Source organism: Gigantopelta aegis, chromosome 6 (genome assembly GCF_016097555.1).
Source record: "Gigantopelta aegis isolate Gae_Host chromosome 6, Gae_host_genome, whole genome shotgun sequence".
Taxonomy (NCBI): Eukaryota; Metazoa; Mollusca; class Gastropoda; order Neomphalida; family Peltospiridae; genus Gigantopelta; species Gigantopelta aegis.
Window position 1 is genome coordinate 31,974,284 of NC_054704.1, and position 23,212 is coordinate 31,997,495.

General features: G+C 35.7%; 1 protein-coding gene across 5 annotated transcripts; it reads left to right on the forward strand.

Annotated features, from left to right (window-relative positions):
- The first annotated feature begins 4,501 nt into the window (after positions 1-4,501).
- LOC121376324 (dynein light chain Tctex-type 5-like) lies at positions 4,502-22,709 on the forward strand. Of its 5 annotated transcripts, none has more exons than XR_005958434.1 (2): positions 4,502-4,694; positions 12,246-12,302. XR_005958434.1 is itself a non-coding variant. In XM_041504165.1 (2 exons), the coding sequence occupies exon 2, from the start codon at positions 20,693-20,695 to the stop codon at positions 21,302-21,304; it is 612 nt and encodes a 203-aa protein (XP_041360099.1). In that variant the 5' UTR covers positions 4,539-4,694; positions 20,667-20,692; the 3' UTR covers positions 21,305-22,709. The 5 variants fall into 5 exon arrangements, 4 of the variants coding, with proteins under 4 accessions (XP_041360099.1, XP_041360101.1, XP_041360102.1 ...); XM_041504165.1 differs by lacking the exon at positions 12,246-12,302 and adding an exon at positions 20,667-22,709 and having other exon boundaries at positions 4,539-4,694; XM_041504167.1 differs by lacking the exons at positions 4,502-4,694; positions 12,246-12,302 and adding exons at positions 13,741-13,845; positions 20,667-22,709.
- The last annotated feature ends 503 nt before the right edge of the window (positions 22,710-23,212 follow it).

Below are 23,212 nucleotides of genomic sequence, written 5' to 3' on the forward strand. Positions count from 1 at the left end.
ATGCATTCTCTCCCGCAATGCTGTACTTTCATTAAAAACGGGGAGGGGTGCATTTATAACTCCCTAAATGTTCTACAAATGTGCAATCTAAACAAAATATGTCATAGGATAGTGATACGGTCATATATCCGTGGATTAAATATATACTCTTCAAAAAAAGTAGGGGAACTCTAATAAGAATTTACAATTGCCAAAATTGTAAGGTATATTAGCTATGGGGAATGATTATATGATAATGTGAATTAATTGGGCAAACATTACAACCGGTACTTCAGTATTACAGTAGGTTTTATGACCACCAAAGATCTTGAAGGACGATTGGGGTCAGAAGTGAAATTTGAAAGTTGACGTTTTTTATCAGTAAATCACAAATTCAAACAATAAAAATGACTAAAACAAAACAATAACAACTGTATGATCAACAGAATGAAAATGATTGACAGAAATAATGTTCCACAGTGATTAATGGACCTTCCTGGAAATTGTCAAAATCGAGAATGACACCCCACGTACGTGTATGGGGCAACTGCGTGATGCACGTGCAAACTATGGAATGTGTTTCGGTGTATTGATAAATAGACCTGAACGTTCTTTACTAGGATGTCTGTGGTTAAAACGTATGTTCGATCTAATGGTTGATATTAACATTAATATTTCAGGTTCCCCTACTTTTTTTGAAGAGTATATATAAACTTGCTGTTGACGTCGGATTTGGAAACCCAGGGTTGAAAATTAGCAGTCGCCCGTGGCGACCTTTATTGGCTATGGGCGACTAAGAATTTTACAAAGGTAGTCCGTTAGGCGACCATCGATATTAGGGTCTAGCGAGTAAGGGTACCAGTTAAAAAACAAAGACACTGAAACTGAATCGAATGTGAGAAAACATATGGCGTTTGTGTTGGTGCGAACTACTCCAGCAGAAGATCTAGAACATGCTCTGTATTTTAACAGCGCAAAATTCAGCTTCTGTGGCTTTGGACCGGGTCTTCTAAAAATAGAGCTCAAAACGAATTGAAGTTATTGCATGTATTTTTTAAATCTAGATGTGTCATCGGCTTATTAGAATGGACTGGATACGCCATAATTATCTAGTAGAGCTACTATTTGACAAGTGTTATTCAGTGTTATGGTAAAAAGGCATCATATTTAATTAGCTTACATTATTCTGGAACAAAATCAAAATCTATCCTGTAGTTTTAACTCACACTAACGTGAATGACAATGACCTTTTCCATTACTACAGGTCGATTAATTAACTGATTGTTGTTGTTGATATTGTTTTAAATTTAAGCGATTGGCATTAAATAAGAACATATCAGATCTAAAGTCTTTACACGAAGACTTACATAATGACATAACTGTCCATATATTACTGTAATAAATAATAAGTACACCGTTATTTCATGTAATATAATAACTAAGTACATCGTATATTTCGGTAAAAAAATATAAATATTTACAGATTTATTTTTCTTTTGATATTTATTTTATTAGTAGCCTACTAAATGTAACATTTACAATATTCAAATTAAACGCACATGTGTGCGTGTTTCGTCCATTCCTGAGGAAATCCGATACTGGAGATTGTACCCCTTCTTGCATCGCCGCAAAGAGGACTGCCACCCCGAGACTAGGTTTATATACTAAAGCAGTTCTACCTTTATTCTCTTTGTATTGCATTATTTGTTTTTACTTCAGAGACAATGCAATTCAAGCTGTATACCTCGGCTGTTCTAGCATTCTGTTTTCACCCCTGTATTAAAAATTAGATTTAATCATCATAATTTAATGGTAATTTGTAAAGAATTCTTTTTATTTATACTGGATTTCTTTTTTCTTTTTCTTTTCAAAAAATGTTATTTGAGTTGGTATGGGTTTAAAAGTTGATAACATGTTTTTATATGAATTTTAACTGCATTCATTATGAAGTTACATGCCAATTCATTGGTTTACTTTTGAAGGAAACAGACTGTATACGGTGAGCACTTGATTATTATTCAGCAAAGAATATTCTAGTTTTGATTTTGGCTGTGCATTTAAATTACAATGTGATAATTGGAGGGTAGTTGAATTTGAGAAAAGCCAGTACAAAAGGCGACACAGATTTCGCCTTACGGTGACTAGCACGGCGAAGTTAGGCTGGTCAGAGCGAAGTTTGGCCTCACTTTGCCCGGTCGCGTGAGCCCTGCCAGTAAGATTTGTCTTCAACTGGCCCTGCTGGAGATAATGGTTTTCATGTTAATTTTCAACCCTGGAAACCACGTGTTTGTTTTGGCCGATGGGGGTTAGAGCAGAATGATGGCCTTATCACATTTACCCACCCATTTTTTAAGTGATGGAAAATCTGTTTTATAATATCACAGAAAACATCTAAGAGTATCTACAACTTGGGTGGGGTTGGGGGTGCGAGTGTGGGGAATGTATTATCTTCAGAGTTTGAAAGGCACCTATGGTACAATTTATCGTTTTAGATGAAGTAAACACTTAATATCATCACTGTTGGACATTGATTCATGAGTGCATGTCTTCACAACTACATTTATTCCAATGAGCTCTGTCCTGTGGTTATTTTGATTTAGTGAACTAGTCTGGGAGTGGCAGTCCTCTTTCAGCAGTTATGGAATGATGTATTGTCTGGTACAAAATCTCAATGAGTGGCTGTCCTCCTATAGACGAGGCACTAGATAGAGAGTCATGGAATCAACCACTATATTGTCAAATGTCCATTCGACTTTGCATTGTGCAGAGATACGGTTTTAACCATGCATAACGGTTTTGTCGTTCAGATTTTGGAGTACGTCGCAAAATTTAAAGCTGTATGTTATCAATATCGTTCACTTTGATACTTATGGCCCTGTCACTCAAAATTTATATTGACGGGTATATTGTAGAATATCAATCATATTTGTACGAACTGCTGGTTGTTACGTATTACAATTGCTCAACAGCTGTACACACAATTTTACAATTTTCAAAGGCAAATTTCATTTACATGGGGTTTTTTTTTAAACCTATATTATCTAGTAGATTCAAAGAGTAGCATAGCATCAAAGAAATTTAATCAAAACGAAACCGCTGCTGACAATATTGCACTGTGATTTTGTGAGTGGACAAACAAATTAGTACGCCCGTCACTTATCATCTCATATTGGCGTTAAGTGTTTGTTTTGTTATTTATATAGCAGTAAAGTAGACATATGTATGCAGACGATAATAAATATACAGTCACTCTAGGCGGCGGAGTGTTCTCTGTAGAATGTTTGAAACCAATTCATAGCCATTTCTTGTACATTTTATGTCGTGATTGAATCTTTAATTGGTTGGAGTGAGGTTGTTGGGGTTGTTTTTTGGAGGGTTTTTTTTTTTTTTTTTTTTTTCAAATGTTGACATATATACTTCTGGTCACACCAATATAAATAAAATAATAAATACATATATAATAAATAAATAAATAAATAAATAAACAAACAAACAAACTGTGTGTACTTAACTTGACATCCCAAGTTGTATTGATCACTAAACTGATCAGACATTTGTACAATCACATCGGAAGTGGTAGGTGCCATAGGGCTTTTTTTTTCGTCCAAGTCAGTGACGCACAACTGGTTTTAACAAAGGCAATTGTATGTATTATCATGTTTGTGGGATGATGCATATAAAATATACTTTGCTGCTAATCAAAAAGAGTAGCCTACTGAATGGCGGCAGCAGGTTTCTACTTATCTGTGTGGTCCTTAACCACGTTTTCCGACGCCATATAACCGTAATTAAAATGCGTTAAGTGCATCTTTCAAGTTTGGGCGGGACGCCCAGTGGTACAGCGCTCGCTCGATGCGCGGTTGGTGTGGGATCGATCCCCGTCAGTGAGCCCATTGGGCTATTTCTCGTTCAAGCCAGTGCACCACGACTGGTATATCAAAGGCCGTGGTATGTACTACCCTTTCTGTGGGATGGTGCATATAAAAGATCCCTTGCTGCTAATCGAAAAGAGTAGCCCATGAAGTGGCGACAGCGGGTTTCCTCTCTCAATATCTGTGTGGTCCTTAACCATATGTCTGACGCCATATAACCGTAAATAAAATGTGCTGAGTGCGTCGTTAAATAAAACATTCTGTCTTTAATTGCAATTGGTATACACACCTCAGCTATTTTGAATCTATCCATGACTTAATGATTACTTTTTGGTTGTTAGTGAGAAAGAAATCAGTGTAGTGACCTCACACCATCCCGTCGTGTAATTAAAACGCATTCTATTCACAAGCCGGTACCGGGATGCGAGCCAGGTATTTACCAGCCTTAAGTCCGATGGCTTACGTCCACAATATACTAACATCAAAGTCTGTCATACTCAACATTTAGTGTGTTTCTTTCGTGACGTTTTGTTCGGGGTTGCTAAGATCAACAGTATAGTAACAAGTCGTGGGAGATATGATGCCAATATTCACACAAAAGGTCTCGACTGACAGCGCGCGCACATTAAAAACGACCCATTCATACACGGTCCACGTAGGCTGGGATTACACGCAAATTCAATGGTTGATTGAACCTCTTTGGTAACTGGGTATCTGTGTATTCGCGACAAACGTTACAGAAGGTTAAACCAAATAACCCAGCCTTTTTTCGGTCTGCCTGTTAGCGGTATTTACCATTTGGAGTTACGGAAAAAAGGAGTTACGGTATTACTAAGCGGTCTGGTAAGTTCATATTGACTAATTATGTTGAACTTGATACACATTCATATTATGATTTGTTTTATTTGATGTTGCCAAAAACAAATACATGTAGTTATGGAGGGGTTTTTAAATATTTAACTATGGGCGTATATATATTTGTTTGCCATACATATGAATTATAGTCTCGGTAGTGTAGTCATTAAGATACTGGGTTCGCATCCTGGTACTGGCTTCTACTCAGATTAAGTGTTTACGGCTTAATGGGTGTGTGGAGGGGGGGGGGGGGGCACGATATCTACTTAGCGTTCACTCACAGTCATTACTAACAACTAATCATTAAGCCGCAGGCGGCAGAGAAATCAAGTTAAATTGAATTAACAAAGTTATGCTTGGTAGAAAAATAAAAATAGACAATAAGTGGCATTTTGCTACCAGAACAGATAAAATGCAGTCTTCATACTGTATAGGCCTATATCGCCTATAAGTCAACTTTTTTTTCCTCATGCAAATATTAACCGGCCGGTGGTGTCGTGGTAGGTACTGGGTTCGCAGCCCGGTACCGGCTCCCGCCCAAAGTGAATTTTAACGACTTAATGGGTAGGTGTGAGACCATTACACCATCTTCTTTCTCACTAACCACTAACAGCTAACCCGCTGTCCTGGATAGCTGAGGTATGTGCCCAGGACAGCATGCTTGAACCTTAAATTGATATAAGCACGAAAATAAGTTGAAATTAAATGAAATTAAAATATTAGTTTGTAAATTTGGGGTTATGACTTATAAGGGGGTAAAAACATGACGCCAAAAAATATTTTGAGGACAGTATTGCAAGTTTTTATTAATATTGTGCCCAGTATTTCCTATAGTCAATAAAGTTTTTAAAATGTTGTTTTAATCTGACAATTTCATTCTTGTAACTTTTTGTTATTGTTGGGGAGGGGTGGGGGGGTGCATTAGATCGGTTTTAGTTACAAAATATGCAATCTAATTAAAATTAGCTCCACTGGTTAATTACCAGTAGAGCTAATTTTAATCAGATTGCAAAATATGTCATGAAAAGACACGTTGATCTCACAACAGTCCACTAAACTAAAATAGCAACTATCGCTAATAGCAAAACTGTATCTGATATATGAATATAGTTAAATAAACTAAAAATTTGTTTAAAGTATAGTTTTTAAATATTAATTCAGTAGCCATGTATGTGTACTTGAATTTTATATCACGTGTTAAAAACATTACTGCTTATTTTATAAATATACCTGTATTTGATTGAAACATATTTTATTGCATATAATGTACAAATGGATTGGACACAAGTTATCCAACTTACGAGGCCCTCTCCTGTATTTCGTGCAGAACAGTGAGTCTTAATATAAATACCTGCCCCACGACGGAATTAAAGATATAACCTTGAACTCGACTCGACTAGAATGATAGAAAAGCTGTATTATTAGTATTAGGCATTGGGAAATAAAACCAGATAACAAAACACACGTAAGCTAGAGAATTTACGAACCGACATTAATGACTTCTGGACGCTAAATAAGAGAACAACATCATTGATGCAATAACGATGCTCTGCGAAAGATTTAGAGATTATTTATTTGTTTGTCTGTTTGTTTGTTTGTTTGTTTGTTTGTTTGTTTGTTTGTTTATTTATTTGTTTATTTGTTTATCTATTTATTTATTTTATTTTATTTTATTTATAATTGTAAAAATAAAAGATCTATAAATAATAGTGGCGTAGGAAGGTGCCAAAAAGTGTGGGTGGGGGCGTATATATATATATATATATATATATATATATATATATATATATAAATATATATGAACCATCGCTCCTACTACTGGATCAAGAAAAATGGGATGGGGACACAACATACGTTACAAAACGACGTTATGTGTGTTTGTGTTTAGCGCGTCCATGGGTACCGTGGTGTAGGCTGATATTATGTTATTTAATAATACATGAAGCGCTTTAGGAAATCTGATATGCCTACAAAAAGTATGTGTGTACTTAAGTGGATTAGCTTATTAAATATGATTCTATACTCTGTATAACAGAATAGGCCTAAGCCATAAACAACTGTTTTGCCACATGGACTCCTTTGACATTTAGCTAAGTTGTTTTGTGTGAACAAAACGCTTTAAATATTCAAATGGTATCGTCTCCAAAACAATGATATATAATTTATTTTCCCACTTTAACTTTTATCACTTAATGTTTTTGTTAGGTTTTTTTTTATTTCATGAATCCGTCCTTGTGAAAAAAAAATAGCCCTAATAGATCACCTTGCTACTATTCCATATTGGGGGGAGGGGGAGAGACGTTTTTAACCATATTACCGTAAATAAAATGTGTTGAGTGCGTCGTTAAATAAAACATTTCTTTCTTTCTTTTCTTTCGCCTTCTGCGCCATTGGTCTGGGATCGATTCCCGTCGGTGGCCCATTGGGCTATTTCTCGGTCCAGCCAGTGCAATCGACTGGTATATCAAAGGCCGTGGTATGTGCTATACTGTCTGTGGAATAGTGCATATAAAAGATCCCTCGTTACTAATGGAAAAATGCAGAGGGTTTTATTTCTAAGACCATATGTCAAAATCACCAAATGTTTGACATCCAATAGTCGATGATTAATAAATCAATGTGCTCTAGTGGTGTCGTTAAAGAAAACTAACTTGTTTTCTATTCCTCATTTAGCATCATTGATAAAGATCTGCCCTAGTTGCAACAGGTAGGAGATTTCCTTATTAAGTTATTGTTCTACGACTGGTATATTCAAGGCGGTGATACCTATTGTGTTGTTTATTACAAAGTGATAATAGGAATAAGCCATGAGGCGGGTTTCTTCTCTTACTATATAGACTAAATGTTGCAGTTACGTGTACTACATTACGTTAGACCCCTAACAGCCACTTATATTAAATAGTGTGTTAGTGTGTCGCTAAACAAACATTGCTTTTTTATTATTTTGCCACCACTTGGAATGAGGTTCTTTCTATTGTATATAATAAGTATCGCGCGGTCATACTATTGAATTTTTTTCTTCTTTGAAGAGAGTATAGTTATGAAGGGTTAAGCATAAACCGTTTGTTCAATGCCTTTAACAGCAGACAACATAAATATTTAGGAATAATAAATAACAGCATAAAAAATATGAAAAGAAAAGTTGTTAGCATGTATACAAAAATGGTGTGAACTGAATAACTAGGGAGTACTGTAGCGCTTGTATCTAGTTTCATTTCTTTATTTCATTTTTTTTAAAATTGTGCTTATGTCCACATAAGGTTCAAGCAGGCCGTGGTGGATACATCAAACAGCGGTGAGACATCATTTATTAAAACGCTAAACCCAACGTCTACATGGAAATAGTATATTTAAAACTATGATAAGTTGTATTTCTACATTTTACTTTGAAAAACTGTTTTTAAACCACTTCGGTGAACCCATACTTTTGCTTTCAGCGCCCCAATCATTACACATCGGCTGGTATACCAAATGCTATGGTATGTGCTGTCCTGTCAGTAGGAAAGTGTATATAAAAGATCAATTGGTATAATGTAGCGGGTTTCCTCTAAGACTTCACGTCAAAAATGACCAAATGTTTGACATCCAATAGTCGATTATTAATAAATCAACGTGTACTATAGACCTCTTTCTCATTCCACTGCGCAAGTGCCCGTTGCGGTGTTACTCGAGGACGCAAACCGCGAGATTTCGCGAGATCTCGCCAAAATAGACCTATCTGCAAATTGGGGGGCAAAAGCAATGGGAGGCCACGACCATTGTTCAATTATTAACTGTTCCAATCGCATATGTCCGGGAAATTCGTTATCCTTCCATCGATATCCAGCCAATGGATATCGGAAACGTTTGTGGGTAATCGTTTCACGTAGAAAACGATTTTAATGTTACTCTAAGTACGAGGGTTTGTTCGGTACATTTTGTAGGAGGGAAGCCAGTGAACGTATAAGGGACCAACACCTTACCGGTTCTGTACAGGACGTTCCTACACAGGGCGGTCTAGTATACTTAGATATGGTGGAAAACATATTAACAGTAAAGAAAATAAATATATATTTTGTATATAAAGAAAATATATGTATATTTCGAATTATACTCAATAAAATATATAACGTGGCGTGTGTAAATATATAAAAAAATATATGTAGTCAGGACAGCTATGTACAGAACGTTCCTATACAGGGCGGTCTAGTATTCTCTACTTAGATATGGTAGTAAACAGTAAATAAAATAAATAAATATATATTTTGTATATACAGAAAATATATGTATATTTCGGACAATACTCAACAGAATATATATATATATATATATATATATATATATATATATATATATATATATATATATATATATATATGAACTTTTAATGTTATTATTACTCAGTGTGTTTCAAATTTAATTATAAGTATTGTCTGTTATTACTTTTACGTTCATCTAGGTATGAACAAAAAAAATCATCCGCAAACTTATGTGAGAACGGCTTCGCCGATTCACACAATTTACGGATGATTTATTTTGTTCATACCCCGATGAACGTAAAAGAAATAACAGACACTCCTTAAATAATAATAATAATAATAATGATATATGAATATATATAGAGTGATGACGGCTGTGTACAGGACATTCCTACACAGGTCCGTCTAGTATTTTATATACTTAGATATGGTGGAAAACACATTAACAGTAAAGAAAATAAATATATTTTGTATAATACCCAATGCGTTCATGTTGACACTGTATAAAAATGTGTGTATGGGTAAACAGAACGGCACCTACCTTCAAATCCCCCTTTTTTTTAATTCCCACTTTATGGATATACATGTAACAGCATAAAATCAATTCCTTTTTTTAACTTTTCCCAATTATATAGACACTAAGAAAAATGCAACAAAACACCTGATATATATATATATATATATATATATATATATATATATATATATATATATATATATATATATATATATATATATATATATAGTCAAACCTGTCCTAGCAGCCACCTGTACTCAGTGGTCACCTGCCTTAAGCGGCCACTTTTTTCCTCCCAAAAGATTTATAATGTAAATGCACCTGTAATAAGCGGTCATCTGTCTAACGCGGCCAGCGGCCACCTAAATCGGATCCCAAATCGCTGAAATACCTGCATTAAGTGGCCACAGTAAAGTTTTACTCTTATATAAAAGGGATATTTTAACAACAGCGATAAGGTGCAGCAAATAACTGATTTTCACACCTTCAGGAATACTAGTACCCATTCAGTCCCGACATCTCCACTGTGTATCAATTAAGGAAGTATGAATCTGACATGCATCTAATTGCCTCTGGGCAGGCTACGCTTGACATTTGTAGATTCACTTACTATAACAATACATCGCATGAAGGCAGAATTAAATAATTAAATGGAAAAAGAAAACAAAATTGTGGAGAACGGTTAATTTAATATATTCTATTTGCATTATTTCTGAAGGAGACAACATGTCAAAAGTTGATTTATAGTCAACTATGAAGCACAAATCCGTTAATTAGCAGTACAGACGGTAAAACAAGAAACAACAAAAAATGTTTTAAAGACTATATATGTGGCAACCTGTACTCAGCGGCCACCTGTCTTAATCGGCCACGTTTATCTACTCCCTTGTGTGGCCGCTTAAGACAGGTTTGACTGTGTATATATATATATATATATATATACATGTATATATATATATATATATATATATATATATATATATATATATATATATATATATATATATATATATATATATATATGTGTGTGTGTGTGTATATATACTCTCTCTCTCTCTCTCTCTCTCTCTCTCTCTCTCTCTCTCTCTCTCTCTCTCTCTCTCAAATATATATATCGATCGATGCCATAACCTGTCGATGCCATAACCTATGGACTTTTTAACGATTGTAATTACATATCAAATATATTTTTCTGCATAAAATATTAGTGGCTGTATATTAAACGTGTTTCTGATCGTTCTAATATTTGTACTATGTTACATTTCATCTTATTTCCTAAAATATTGTTTTTTCTTATGTACGAAGTTATTTGAAGACAAAATCCAGTCTGGGCTTCTTACAAATATTAAGACGATCAGAAACACATTGAATATACAGACACTGGTATTCTAAACAAGAAAATATATTTAATATGTAAATTTAATCGTAGAAATATTTTATTAGTCGGAAACATCTTACAATGCAGCAAACTCAGGAATGTCCCTTTAATTTGAACCATTCCGCTGTACATTTCAGCGGACCGTTTTCTACGGCCATTATACCATCTAATTCGAAATATGTACATGTTAGTTGCCAAAGTTTAAAAGTCTCCTACGAAGCTACTCAAGTCACCCATAACAACCTGTCTGTCACGCCCCCCAATTTGTAAATAGACTAGTTTCAGTCTATTTTGTCAAGGGACGTTACTCTTCGCGCGCATGCGCAATAGGAATGCGAAATACCTCTATTGGTGTCGTTAAACAAAACAAACTTTAATTTTTAAACCAATAAAGGCAAATTATGTAAAAAAAAATTGTCATGTCGGTACTGGAAAGCTCTGACACACCCATGTCTTGACTTTATTTTGCTGTACTTCTATTGACTTGAATCAAAGACGTAGCCCAGTGGTAAAGCGCCCCGTCAGTGGGCCCATTGGGCTATTTCTCGTTCCCACCATGACCGGTATAACAAAGGCTATCCTGTCTATGGGATGGTGCATATAAAAGATCCCTTGCTGCTAATCGAAAAGAGTAGCCCATGAAGTGGCGACAGCGGGTTTCCTCCCTCAATATCTATGTGGTTCTTAACCATATGTCCGACGCCATATAACCGTAAATAAAATCTGCTGAGTGTGTCGTTAAATAAATATTTCCTTCCTTCCAAAACAGTGACTAAAGTCACAGAAATATTCGGTCTCCTGAATTGGTCTACTCGATCGTCTGAACATGTCTTCACGATTAGACATTTTTTTTAAACTCATTTATTATTTAAAGTATTATTAATTGCATGACAAAATGGTGTCATGTTGATACTGTAGCCAGAAGGATCCTATTCATTCATTTCAACTTATTTTCGTGCTTATATCCAATTAAGGTTCAAGCACGCTGTCCTGAGCACATACCTCAGTCACCTGGGGACACCGGCCTCGATGGCGTCGTGGTTAGCCATCGGTCTACAGGCTGGTAGGTACTGGGTTCGGATCCCAGTCGAGGCATGGGGGTTTTAATCCAGATACCGACTCCAAACCCTGAGTGAGTGCTCCGCAAGGCTCAATGGGTAGGTGTAAACCACTTGCATCGACCAGTGATCCATAACTGGTTCAACAAAGGCCATGGTTTGTGCTATCCTGCCTGTGGGAAACGCAAATAAAAGATCCCTTGCTGCCTGTCGTAAAAGAGTGGCCTATGTGGCGACAGCGGGTTTCCTCTCAAAATCTGTGTGGTCATTAGCCATATGTCTGACGCCATATAACCGTAAATAAAATGTGTTGGGTGCGTCGTTAAATAAAACATTTCTTTCTTTCAGTCACCTGGGCTGTCTGTCCAGAACAGTGGGTTAGTTGTTAGTGGTTAGCGAGAGAGAGAGAAGATGGTCTTACACACCCAATGAGTCGTTAAAACTCGCTCTGGGTGGGAGCCGGTACCGGGCTGCGAACCCAGTACCAACCTGCTTTATGTCCGATGGCCTAACCACGACACCACCGAGGTCAGCGAAGGATCCCAAAGATGTTCTCAACAGTCGTTTCACTACAGTTAAACTGATTTCTTGTGTATCTGAATTTTGCGTTACAATGAATCCAAGAATATCTGTTAATAACGGGTTGTGTTGTTTATTAACTGACGTGCTGCATTCGCTTTGGTATTGTACTCTTGGTGTGCCTTTCTTTCGTTAAACGGCATTATTATCGTACCGTCGCAGATATGGTGACACTTGCACTAAAGAATGGCATATTAGATTCTCAGCTATTGATTTTTAAACAGATAATTTAGCAGCTAAATTTCCCGTCCAGGATGTACATTTTGTCTTAGGTCACGACTTCTGTTCAGAAAGTATGTCTTGTCTAGTCTTGTTTTGCCGATAAACACTTTATAAAATGTATCATGAATCTTTCATTGAATGTGTTGCGTGTTGTTTTCTGGTACACTTTTTGAACTTTGAAGGTGTCATTTTTCTGTCTAATGTTTTTTTTAGTGTATGTGCAAATATTCGTCTTATACTAGTAATTGCTCGCCCCCCCCCCCCCCCAATGTCTCTCTCTCTCTCTCTCTCTCTCTCTCTCTCTCTCTCTCTCTCTCTCTCTCTCTCTCTCTCTCTCTCTCTCTCTTGTTTGAAATATAGGGAAACGTATTTCAGTTCTGGAAGCTGTCTCCAGCATTAACTTATAAAACATATAACGAACCACATGTACTGGATGAATGAAGTATTGATCTAGTAATAAATACCCTAGCAATCATAATACTATTGTTAGGTACTGCTTTTCAAGCCACGAAAAGAAATCGTTACAGTAATGTTTTTATATCACTTGATTTGGAGTATATTTTTGGAAAATGTTGCCAATAACGACCAAGGATAATTTACTTCCAGTACAGTAAAAATAAAACGTTGATACAATGACACCGCGTCACGTTTTATCTGCCGCTATTAGTAGTATGTGCCACTGACAGGGTTCAGCAACACTATCTGTTTTGCTTTTATGTATTAACACTCATTATTTTAGAATACATACACAAAAACAGATGTACGGTATGCCATTTCTATTAATGTTTTAGGGGTTTGGTGGGTGTTGGAGGGGGATAAACAATAAAATTGTATGAACATTTATTTACAACAATCACGCTGACATATATGGATTCCTACTTATAGCTTTGGAATTAATCCAACTGCTTCTTACATCACTAAATTACTTAACCTAGGGCGTCATACTCTTAAAGATGTAACAGGGCGACTAATGATCGATCGCAGTGGAAGTCAATATTCTATCAAAAGGGATTATGGATTCGCAAGGCTCAGTGGTGTTATTGTCGTTTGACGCTGTCCCTGTAATTCAGATCAGCTATGGCGGTCGATGCTGGTGCTTCTGTGAAAAAGGCTAACTTAGGTGTAGTTTCATTTCTCTCAAATGCAGGTATTTATTTGTAATGTAGTATTATGCTATTCACATTATTCCCTTATTTGTATAATAATTCAAAGCACTTGTTCTGTAGTTTGGTGTGACATTCTATCAAATGTAAGGAATATTTGATAATTAATAGTACATTCTGCCTTGGATCGCCAATTCTAAACACTAATCGGTTTCGAACAGAATGTTGGAAAAAAAAAAGTCTGTTTAATAAAGCATTAGCATATTATTTAATCAGCGGCTATTAGGTGTCCACTATATAACCGTAACTGCGACGTTTACGTTTAGAGAATGAATGAAGAAACACACCTCCCAACATGAATGTTTTTCTTGTGGATTTACAGGACGTAACGGTATTATTAGCAGGTAACTAACGGCATATTATATTTGTTTACTATGAAATGATTGATGTCTAACAAAACTTCGGCACATTTAAAACTGTGGCTGTCTGGTGACTAACTGTTATTTGATATTAGATCAGTAGAGAGATAGAGACAAAAGCCTCTAAATAGGATACTCGTAATTAAAAATCATAATGGGACCACTTTTTATATACTTTTCCATAGACAGGACAGCATTTGATAGTCGTGTGTAGCTCTCTCTCTCTCTCTCTCTCTCTCTCTCTCTCTCTCTCTCACACACACACACACACACAAACACACAAACACAAACACACACAAGCTAAGACATCCTCCCTCCTTCCTCCCACTCAAATAAAAATAAAGACATTAATGTATTTATCTGTTATTTTAAACTCTTCAAAGTTTGGTGAGGTGTGCACCCCGGCATATTCGCTTGGACCCGCACCTGTTTGGAATTGGTGTCGTAAACACAATGTCACACTCATTAGTCTTAGTATTTATCTTGAAACAAAGTCAGGTGTGACAATCTTGAAATATAACGAGAGAACCCCATTTTATTTTACAGATAACCAACAACGTAATCTCTTATTGTTCTTTCGGTGAAATAATTAATGCATTAGTGAGGGTGCAAGGGAGCAAATAACATTCCACGCTCAGTTGAAAGCACGGTGTTCACATTAAAATGTGATAATACCAGATTGTTTAAAGCAAGGCATCAAACCGTTTCAAAAGCGATAATTGGGGCGAATGGTTAAGTAGTACATTCCTTAAATATACCGTATTTTTCGGATGGGGTGGGGGGGGGGGGGGGAGGGGGGATTTTGTCTGTCTTTTAAATAAAAAATTTGTTGTGTTGTTTGATTGTGTGTTTTGGGTTTTTTTTAATCTGGGGTGGGTTGGTGGGTGCGGTTGGTGTTGGTGTGTGTGTATGTGTTTGTGTTGGGGGGTTGACATAGGCGTCAAGAGATGCCAGCAATTTACGGGGGGGGGGGGGGAGGCAATTATTAAATAGTAATCAAGTCCTGTGGGTAACGTATATTCTAGCCACCCAGCAAGTTAATTGGGGGAGAGGCAATGCACCTACCCCCCTTCCATTGCGTCTCCTCGCTTTGAAAGTCTATGTCCATCTGTGTCAAGAGATCCCATTTTTACTCCTTTGGTTGGCTGCCTAACAGTCTTGGTTGTGTTTACCTGAATTCGTTATCTAAAAACCGTGCACGATTCACTTTTACTGTCCTGTCACCCATGCTGTGTTTTAACACGTTCAAAATAACACTCACGGGCGTATTGACTTATATATTTAGAGGGCAGTGTCAATATAAATTCTTATTCCGCTAACGTTGACAAATCAGGTTGATGTCATTGTTAAGAATTGTTCTTTTGTACCTGTTCCCCTAATTGTTATTCAGAATAGGATCAAATTTCACACTTGCTCGATTCGGTTAGTGCTCGAACAGTTTACAATAGCGACTCTGCACAGAATATATGGCCATTGGTGTATTTGGTATGTTATTTATGTTCAACTGTTTTATTACCTTAAATTAATTAGTTATAATTTATAATAGCAATGTACAACAGAATATATGGTGTCTATACGTTTTTGGGTATGTATGTTATTTTATTACTATTACAATTCTAAAATACATTGCTGTTATTTTATACGAAATGCCCGTGTGTGTGTATATATATATATATATATATATATATATATATATATATATATATATATATATATATATATATATAATTCATATATCAAATTTGCACCAAAAGGGTAAATATGCGTATGAATGAAAGTTCCATATATTATTATCTAGGGGCGGGATTTAGCTCAGTCGGTTGAGTGCTCGCTTGAGGTGCTTGCGGCGCAGGATCGAACCACCTCGATTGATCCATTCAACTAATCGGGGGTTTTTTCTAGTTCCAACCAGTGTACCACACCTGGTCAAAGGCCGTGGTTTGTGCTTTCCTGTCTGTGGGAAAGTGCATATAAAATATCCCTTGCTGTATTAAGAAAAATGTAGCGGGATTTCTCTGATGACTACGAGTCAGAAATACCAAATATTTGACATTCAAAAGCCGATGATTAATTAATCAATGTGCTCTAGTGGTGTCTTTAAACAAAACAAACTTTAACTATTATTATCTATTGGTTCAATTATTATTTTAAAATGTTTTACATAATTACCTCAAAAGATTGCAGATTAAAACCACGTAGATTTGTAATTACATTGAATATAATTATGTATATCCGACGTCATATCATAATAAAAAGTGTATTTAAAAAAAAAAAAAGAGTAAATACACGTATAAATTAATTTTCAGGAATTATATTGTCTAAGACCCTTTTATTTAGTTATAAAAATAGTCTTTCTTTTATGTACTTGTCTTTCCATTGTGAAAATATATTATTATTACTGATATTATTATTCTTTTAATATATACTGGTCTTTACGAATAGTTAAAATGATTTATGATGATCACGTGCAGAAGCACATCTATTCATTTCGTTTACCTTTTGTTGTATCTATAATATATTCAATGTGAATTAGAACAAAGGTTTTATTAGTCGACCGAACTGTTGCTATGGTCGATTATAACCCTTTGTATAGTAACTACCGTGGATGCATTATACCTTTTATCATTAAAAAGGGCTTTTCATGTATTACTTTACGTTCTGTCGCGTCCACTCCAACCGCCGAAGAAAAACACACCTTCCTATCAGGTATTAGATTTCCTAAAGGTAAATCAGCACTTGATTCTGTCTAACGAAATCTAGTAAATTGTGTCTTGACAATTATATAATAGTTTAATACTTAATAAGAAAACACAAACGGTTTAATTTTTGGTCACATTTAAATTTTAAAACTAGACCTGTCGGTGAGAATTCTATAGTAACGAGGGAGTAAGGTAGGTACATGGCGTGGTGTATGTTCATACATTACATGAGATTTTCTATGATTTTGAAAGAGGAGTGACAAAATATACTAGTTTAGACAGTAGAGGATTAGGGTTTTTGTTATATTATAAGAGGTGAAGCCAAAATCAATCGCATCGAAATAGATTTTACGCTTCGCTTAGCCTTTTCTTCTTTAGTAAGATCGGACAACAGCCAAACACATATTATTCGTCTATGAACACTTATTTCGAATGTATTAAAATGTTGGCAGACGTATGTCAGCGGTGTCTAAACTGATCCAATGAAATGTTTTCTGAACATGGGATGACGTCTATTTTGGTCAGATCAAAACTGTGTGAAAGCAGAATTGATTTTAAAACCTGATTTAATTTAGACTAAAACCAATATGGGGCTCACAAATATTGATTCGTTTAAGACAGATTTCATCATTAGTATGTTATCCCTTTTGAACAAATTATTGTATATAATAGTCTTTATACTTTCTATTAAAATAAAACAAAGAGCCACACGTCCAAAACTGACGGCGTTATGTATCTGCAAACATGTATTTTCCCCTCTCAATGCCACCATGTGCAAAAAGGGTTGAATGTCTTTTTTTCTTGACTATCATATACATGTGTATATAAACGTATTTTGAGAAGCGATAAGATTACGCTGATTCTGTAATTGAGAAGAGACAGGTTATCCATCCCAATTTTTATGTTATATGGTGAATTAGGGAAGATGCCATTGGAATTAAATATTCATAGAAGAATGGTTTGTTAATGGGGACGTATTATTTCAGGAAAACAATCGAAACTATCTTTTTTAATTTACAAATTCATGTTGACAGATTATAAAGTTAAAACTACATTCCCTGGAATATTTTTATTATTTAAGCATATAGAACAGAAAATCCAATTACGTTTGGTGCATGTATGACGCCGCACTCCGCATTGGTTTCACTAGGCTGGCTTATCCAGGTCAAAAACAAAGCCATGATTTTGAAAGTGAAACACTTTTGACGGGCTCGTACCGATCTCGGTTTTCATTGGCTTATCACAAGTATAGAATTCCCCAACAAAAGATCACGTGAGATTTCGCAATTTTTGAACAAATTTAACTGTTTTGATTGAGGGGTCGTCTCATATCTCCAAAACATATTTATATCCATAGAGGTATGGTACAACGCCTTTCCAGGGGTCGGTGAGTGGGGGATTTGCCTTGAAATTTTGATAGTGGCCAGCTGTTGGCATACGCGTTACATGTAAGGGGGTGTTACTAATTACGTAACGCTCTAGGGGTAGAGGAAGAGGGTACTGTGTTCGATTTACGTAACATTTTTCAAGACTATATATTATTTTTATTCTTTACTTAGATCTAAAAAGGTGTTTTTTGGAAATGCGCGGTCAGTCTAGGATCGATCCCCATCGGCGGGTATACAAAAAGACCATGGTATGTGATATCCTGTCTGTGGGATGGTACATATAAACGATCCCTTGCTAAAAAAAAAAAATGTAGCGGATTTCCAAGGCGCGTGTGCAGGGATTTCAGCGGGGTTGGGGTTATAGACTGTGTTAAGCGAAGTTTATATGGGGTCATGCTCCCCCCAAAAATACATTTTAATTTGTTTTAAACTTGGGCAAGTAAGGGTTTCGACTTCCAATACCCTCCCCCTGCACATGCACCCGATTCCTCTCTAAGATAATATGTCAAAATTACCAAATGTTAGACATCCAACAGCAGATGGAAGGAAGGATAGGATATGTTTTATTTAACGATGCACTCATCACATTTTATTTACGGTTGTATGGGGTCGGATGATTATTAAATCGATATGCTTTGATGTCGTTAAACACCCCCCCCCCCCCCAACTTTACCCTTTCCAAACGAAATAATATTTATTTGAATTTGTCGATTTTAATACGTAAAATTAAGAAGTGTAAACGTTCATGGTCTACTTTAGTATATTTTATTTTAAAAATATATACATGATTAATGTGTTACTAGTATACAAACTAAACTTTGAAAGTTCTACTAACACTTTATAAAATATCAATTCTGAAATAGGAAGGTACGACTGTCGATAATACGTTGTCAAGATCAAACCGGTTTTAACTACAGCGCAAGATTTCTCTTTTAATTTTTTGAGACGAACCCTACAATTTGAAATCGGCAAACGCACGTGTTAACTGAAACTGACAACAGGCTGTCGTTTGTGCTTTGCCGAGCTATGGCGGCACAGGCGACGAATCAAGCGTATACGTTTGACGATATCCGTTCATAGCGAACACACACGACTTTTAAAAAAAGTTAATTTGAGCTTGTATTTCACATTTGTACATGATGTTATAATATGGTAACCAGATAATGTAACTTTAATGGTAATAGGTATGACTGGATTACTACAGTTGAAAATACACTGAATCTTTTAGGAATGAGTAATGTGTGGATATCACATACTTTCAAATCTTTAAATTGGCTCTCAGAACAAATCAAGAGTTGACAATACGATCAATATCTACAAATATGGCATAGTAAGATTTCACAGTCATCAAAAGGTAAAACCTATCAATTTTTTAAAGAAAAACCTGTTTTCGAAAAATACCTTAATATAATTCCTGAAATATTATGGCCCAGTGTCATAAAATTTAGAACTTCAAATCACTATCTACCTTCAGAAACTGGAAGATGGAATCATATTTTATTTGCAGATAGCCTTTATGTGATGAAACGGATATCGGAGATGAATACCATTACTTGTTTGTGTGCAAGTTTTTTTATAAATCTCGAAAAGAATTTTTACAGCCCTATTACTATAAAAAAAAAACCCAAGTTCAAAGAATTAATGAATAGTAAGAAAAGTGTATTAAAAAAACTAGCAAAATTTATAAATATAATGTGCAAGGTCTTTAAAAACCCAAGAAATTAAACTAGTCAACAACTCTATTCTTTAGCTACTACTACTATTACTAACATTAAACTGTTGATATTTATATAAATATATATCATGCATCCATGACAAAACATGTATATTATTTTTATGTATGGCTACCATTGTAAATATGTATTACACACTATTTATATATTTCACCTATAAACCATCTTGTCAAATGTATGTAATTTATTATGCATGTTCCTCTAATGCCGTTGTGTAATTCGGCCCGAGTGTAATAAAGTTCTGTTCTGCTCTGCAAGACGAGCCGAGTGGCGTCATGCAGTTACATATATGGGTGTTGTTGTTTTTTGTGAGGGTTTTTGTTGTTGTTGTTTTTGTTTGTTTGGGTTTTTTTGGGGTGGGTTTTTTTTGTGGTTTTTTTGGGGGGAGGGGGGCTGTTTGATTTGGTAACAACTGTTATGATACAATTTGTTTTGTAAATTATGTACATAAATGTAGTTGAGTAGTGAAGAAAAAAATAATCAGTGACTCGACGACGTGCCTGTGGCTCGTTTCAGACAAATAATTGTTTGATGGCAATGAATCTCTTCAGTTAGAATTTCCCTCTCCATTAGACACTCGTCGTAGATGCTCTGTGTAATGCTTTTGTTTCATTTTTGTTTTTCAGGTTTATATGTAACTGGGTAGCACAGAATGTCAAAACTGACCGTTGAAAATCTCGAAGAATTAGACCACACTAAGCTTGTAAACCCTCGTCGGATGTCTCATATACACAAAGATATGGACGGAATGATGGCTGGACCGTACGGTAGAAGAATGTCCCGGATCATAGAACCCCGTCCCAGCATGCAATACGGTGCTTCTGGAAGAAGAATGTCACAGTTTTCCAGGAGCAGTATTTCAGGAATCTCTTCATTCGGTAAAAATATCTTTCATTCCATGAAGATGCAAAACACATACAGAATGACTCCCGATGAAGACGAAAAGTTCAATGCATCCAAGGCAGAAAGAGTCATGTCTGGAGTGTTGGAGTCTTACCTGGACGGAGAGAAATACGATAAGCTACTTTGCGTCAACTTGACGAAGAATCTGTCAGAAGTGATTAAGGATCGAATGAAAGAGATGGGATTCAGTATGCGCTATAAGTACGTCTGCACGGTTACCTTAGGCGAGAACTTAAACCAAGGTCTTGCTCAAGCCAGCAGAAGCATTTGGAATACAAACACAGACAATTTTGCGTCAGCATCTTATTCTAAAGGAAACCTGTTTGCCGTAGCCACAATTTATGCCACCTATTTCGAATAGCATTATTACTGTGATATTTAGACTGGGCAGCAGATGACGATAGTTGCTTTATGTATAAAGCCAAGAGTATGAACCAACTACGCTTGGGCCTTTTTTTATTTATACAAGCACCTGGGCGGCACATTTTGTGTCATTGTGTACGTTTGTTAGCCAGTCAAATTTATTTGCGTTGGTTCACCACTACTGCAACTTTTTGTTTTAATATTTAAACAAGGGTGAAATATTTTCTTTACGAAAGTGACGTCACAAGTGAAACATAACGTGCATGTGTAAGACTAGTGATAATTACCTGAATAAAAACAAGAATTCTAAAATCATTTCATGTAACATTGTAAGCTGTTATCATTTCTCATTTCATACTTTTAGTCTTCGTTTGTATGCGAGTGTCTGGACAGGTCTATTTAAAGCTTTCACGAGCATGTATCACGTGTGTGAAGGATATGTTTGACGTTTGTTGAAATTATTCTCAACTTTTGTTAAAAAGTATATTTTATGTTAATATTCGTGTTTATATTCAATTATGGTTCAAGCACGCTGCTCAGGACACACCTCAATTATGCTGCCTGTCTGTCCAGAACAAGTTAGTGAGAGAGAAGTAGGTGTGGTGGTCTTGGGCCTTCATCTCCATCTGGGTCATTAAAACCCTGGGCGAGAATCCTGGGATACGAGCCCAGTACTGAATACTTGTCAGTCAATGGTTTGCCGACGAAGACGACACAGAGTCGAGTTATTTGTTGAAAACAACTACCACAGAAATAAATATATAATAATAATAAGTAAGTAATTAAACAAGTCATTACATTAGTGTTTAATTCTAATATTTTCATATTCCAGTAAGCCCCTTAAATATATATATATATACACGTGTGTGTGTGTGTGTGTGTGTGTGTGTGTGTGTGTGTGTATATATATATATATATATATATATATATATATATATATATATGCGCATACATGCGTACATTTTTTGGTGTGTACAACGATATCATTGAGAAAATATCAATCCCCTGCATGGGTTTTTTAATCATTATTTATTTCCCCAGAGAATCAAATGATATGGTAATGTTAGTTACACCTGTAGTTTTGATGTACTGATCCTGTAGGAATGAATGTGGTTCGTCTGTATGTTTAAAATGTTAATATGAAAGATTTCATTCTAAGATTTGTTTTATTTCTTCTTTTTTTTTCTTTTTTTAAAAAGAAAAAAATAATAGGCGTCACTCTATGCACATATAGTTTTACATTTGAAGATATGTTGATTTTTTAAATCATTCATTAAAAAATTGCTTTATTCCGTCCCAGAGAAAACAAGGGTATACAAATTGTTGTTATTTATTATTAACCCTGAACTGCATTTTGTTTGAAACAATAACTATATAAGAAGAAATTAAATTGTTGTTAGCTTTGTTGTATTTGTTTTGTTGCATAATAAAGATCTTGAAGATTTTCTACAATTTAGCACACACAGACACATAATGGTGTTATTCATTCACACACACACACACACACACACACACACACACACACACACGCACGCGCGCGCAATATATAAATATTCATATATCAATACATACACACACGCACACAAGCACACACACATACAGTGAAACATATCTAAACCGGGCCCTGAATAAACCAGAATCTTGTCAAAATCGGCCAAGTGAACCTCTAAACACTGGATCCTGTCTGCATCGGATACATATTAGGTCCCCAGCGTGATCTGGTTTAGACAGGTTTCACTGTTCGAGGACCACAGCAAAAGTTGCAGGGAACATAACCAATAATACAAGGTCTTCCTCAGCTCCACAAAAAGAGCATCCCTCCCCCCAAAATTAACAATGTTATACAAGATGAAAAGGTGAGACTGTAGCTGTGGTGTCATTAAACATGCATTTTCTGAATGCCGGT

Bases quoted from the DNA above. Each gene is read 5' to 3' on its own strand.
- LOC121376324 (XM_041504165.1), top strand. From the start codon at position 20,693: ATGTCAAAACTGACCGTTGAAAATCTCGAAGAATTAGACCACACTAAG.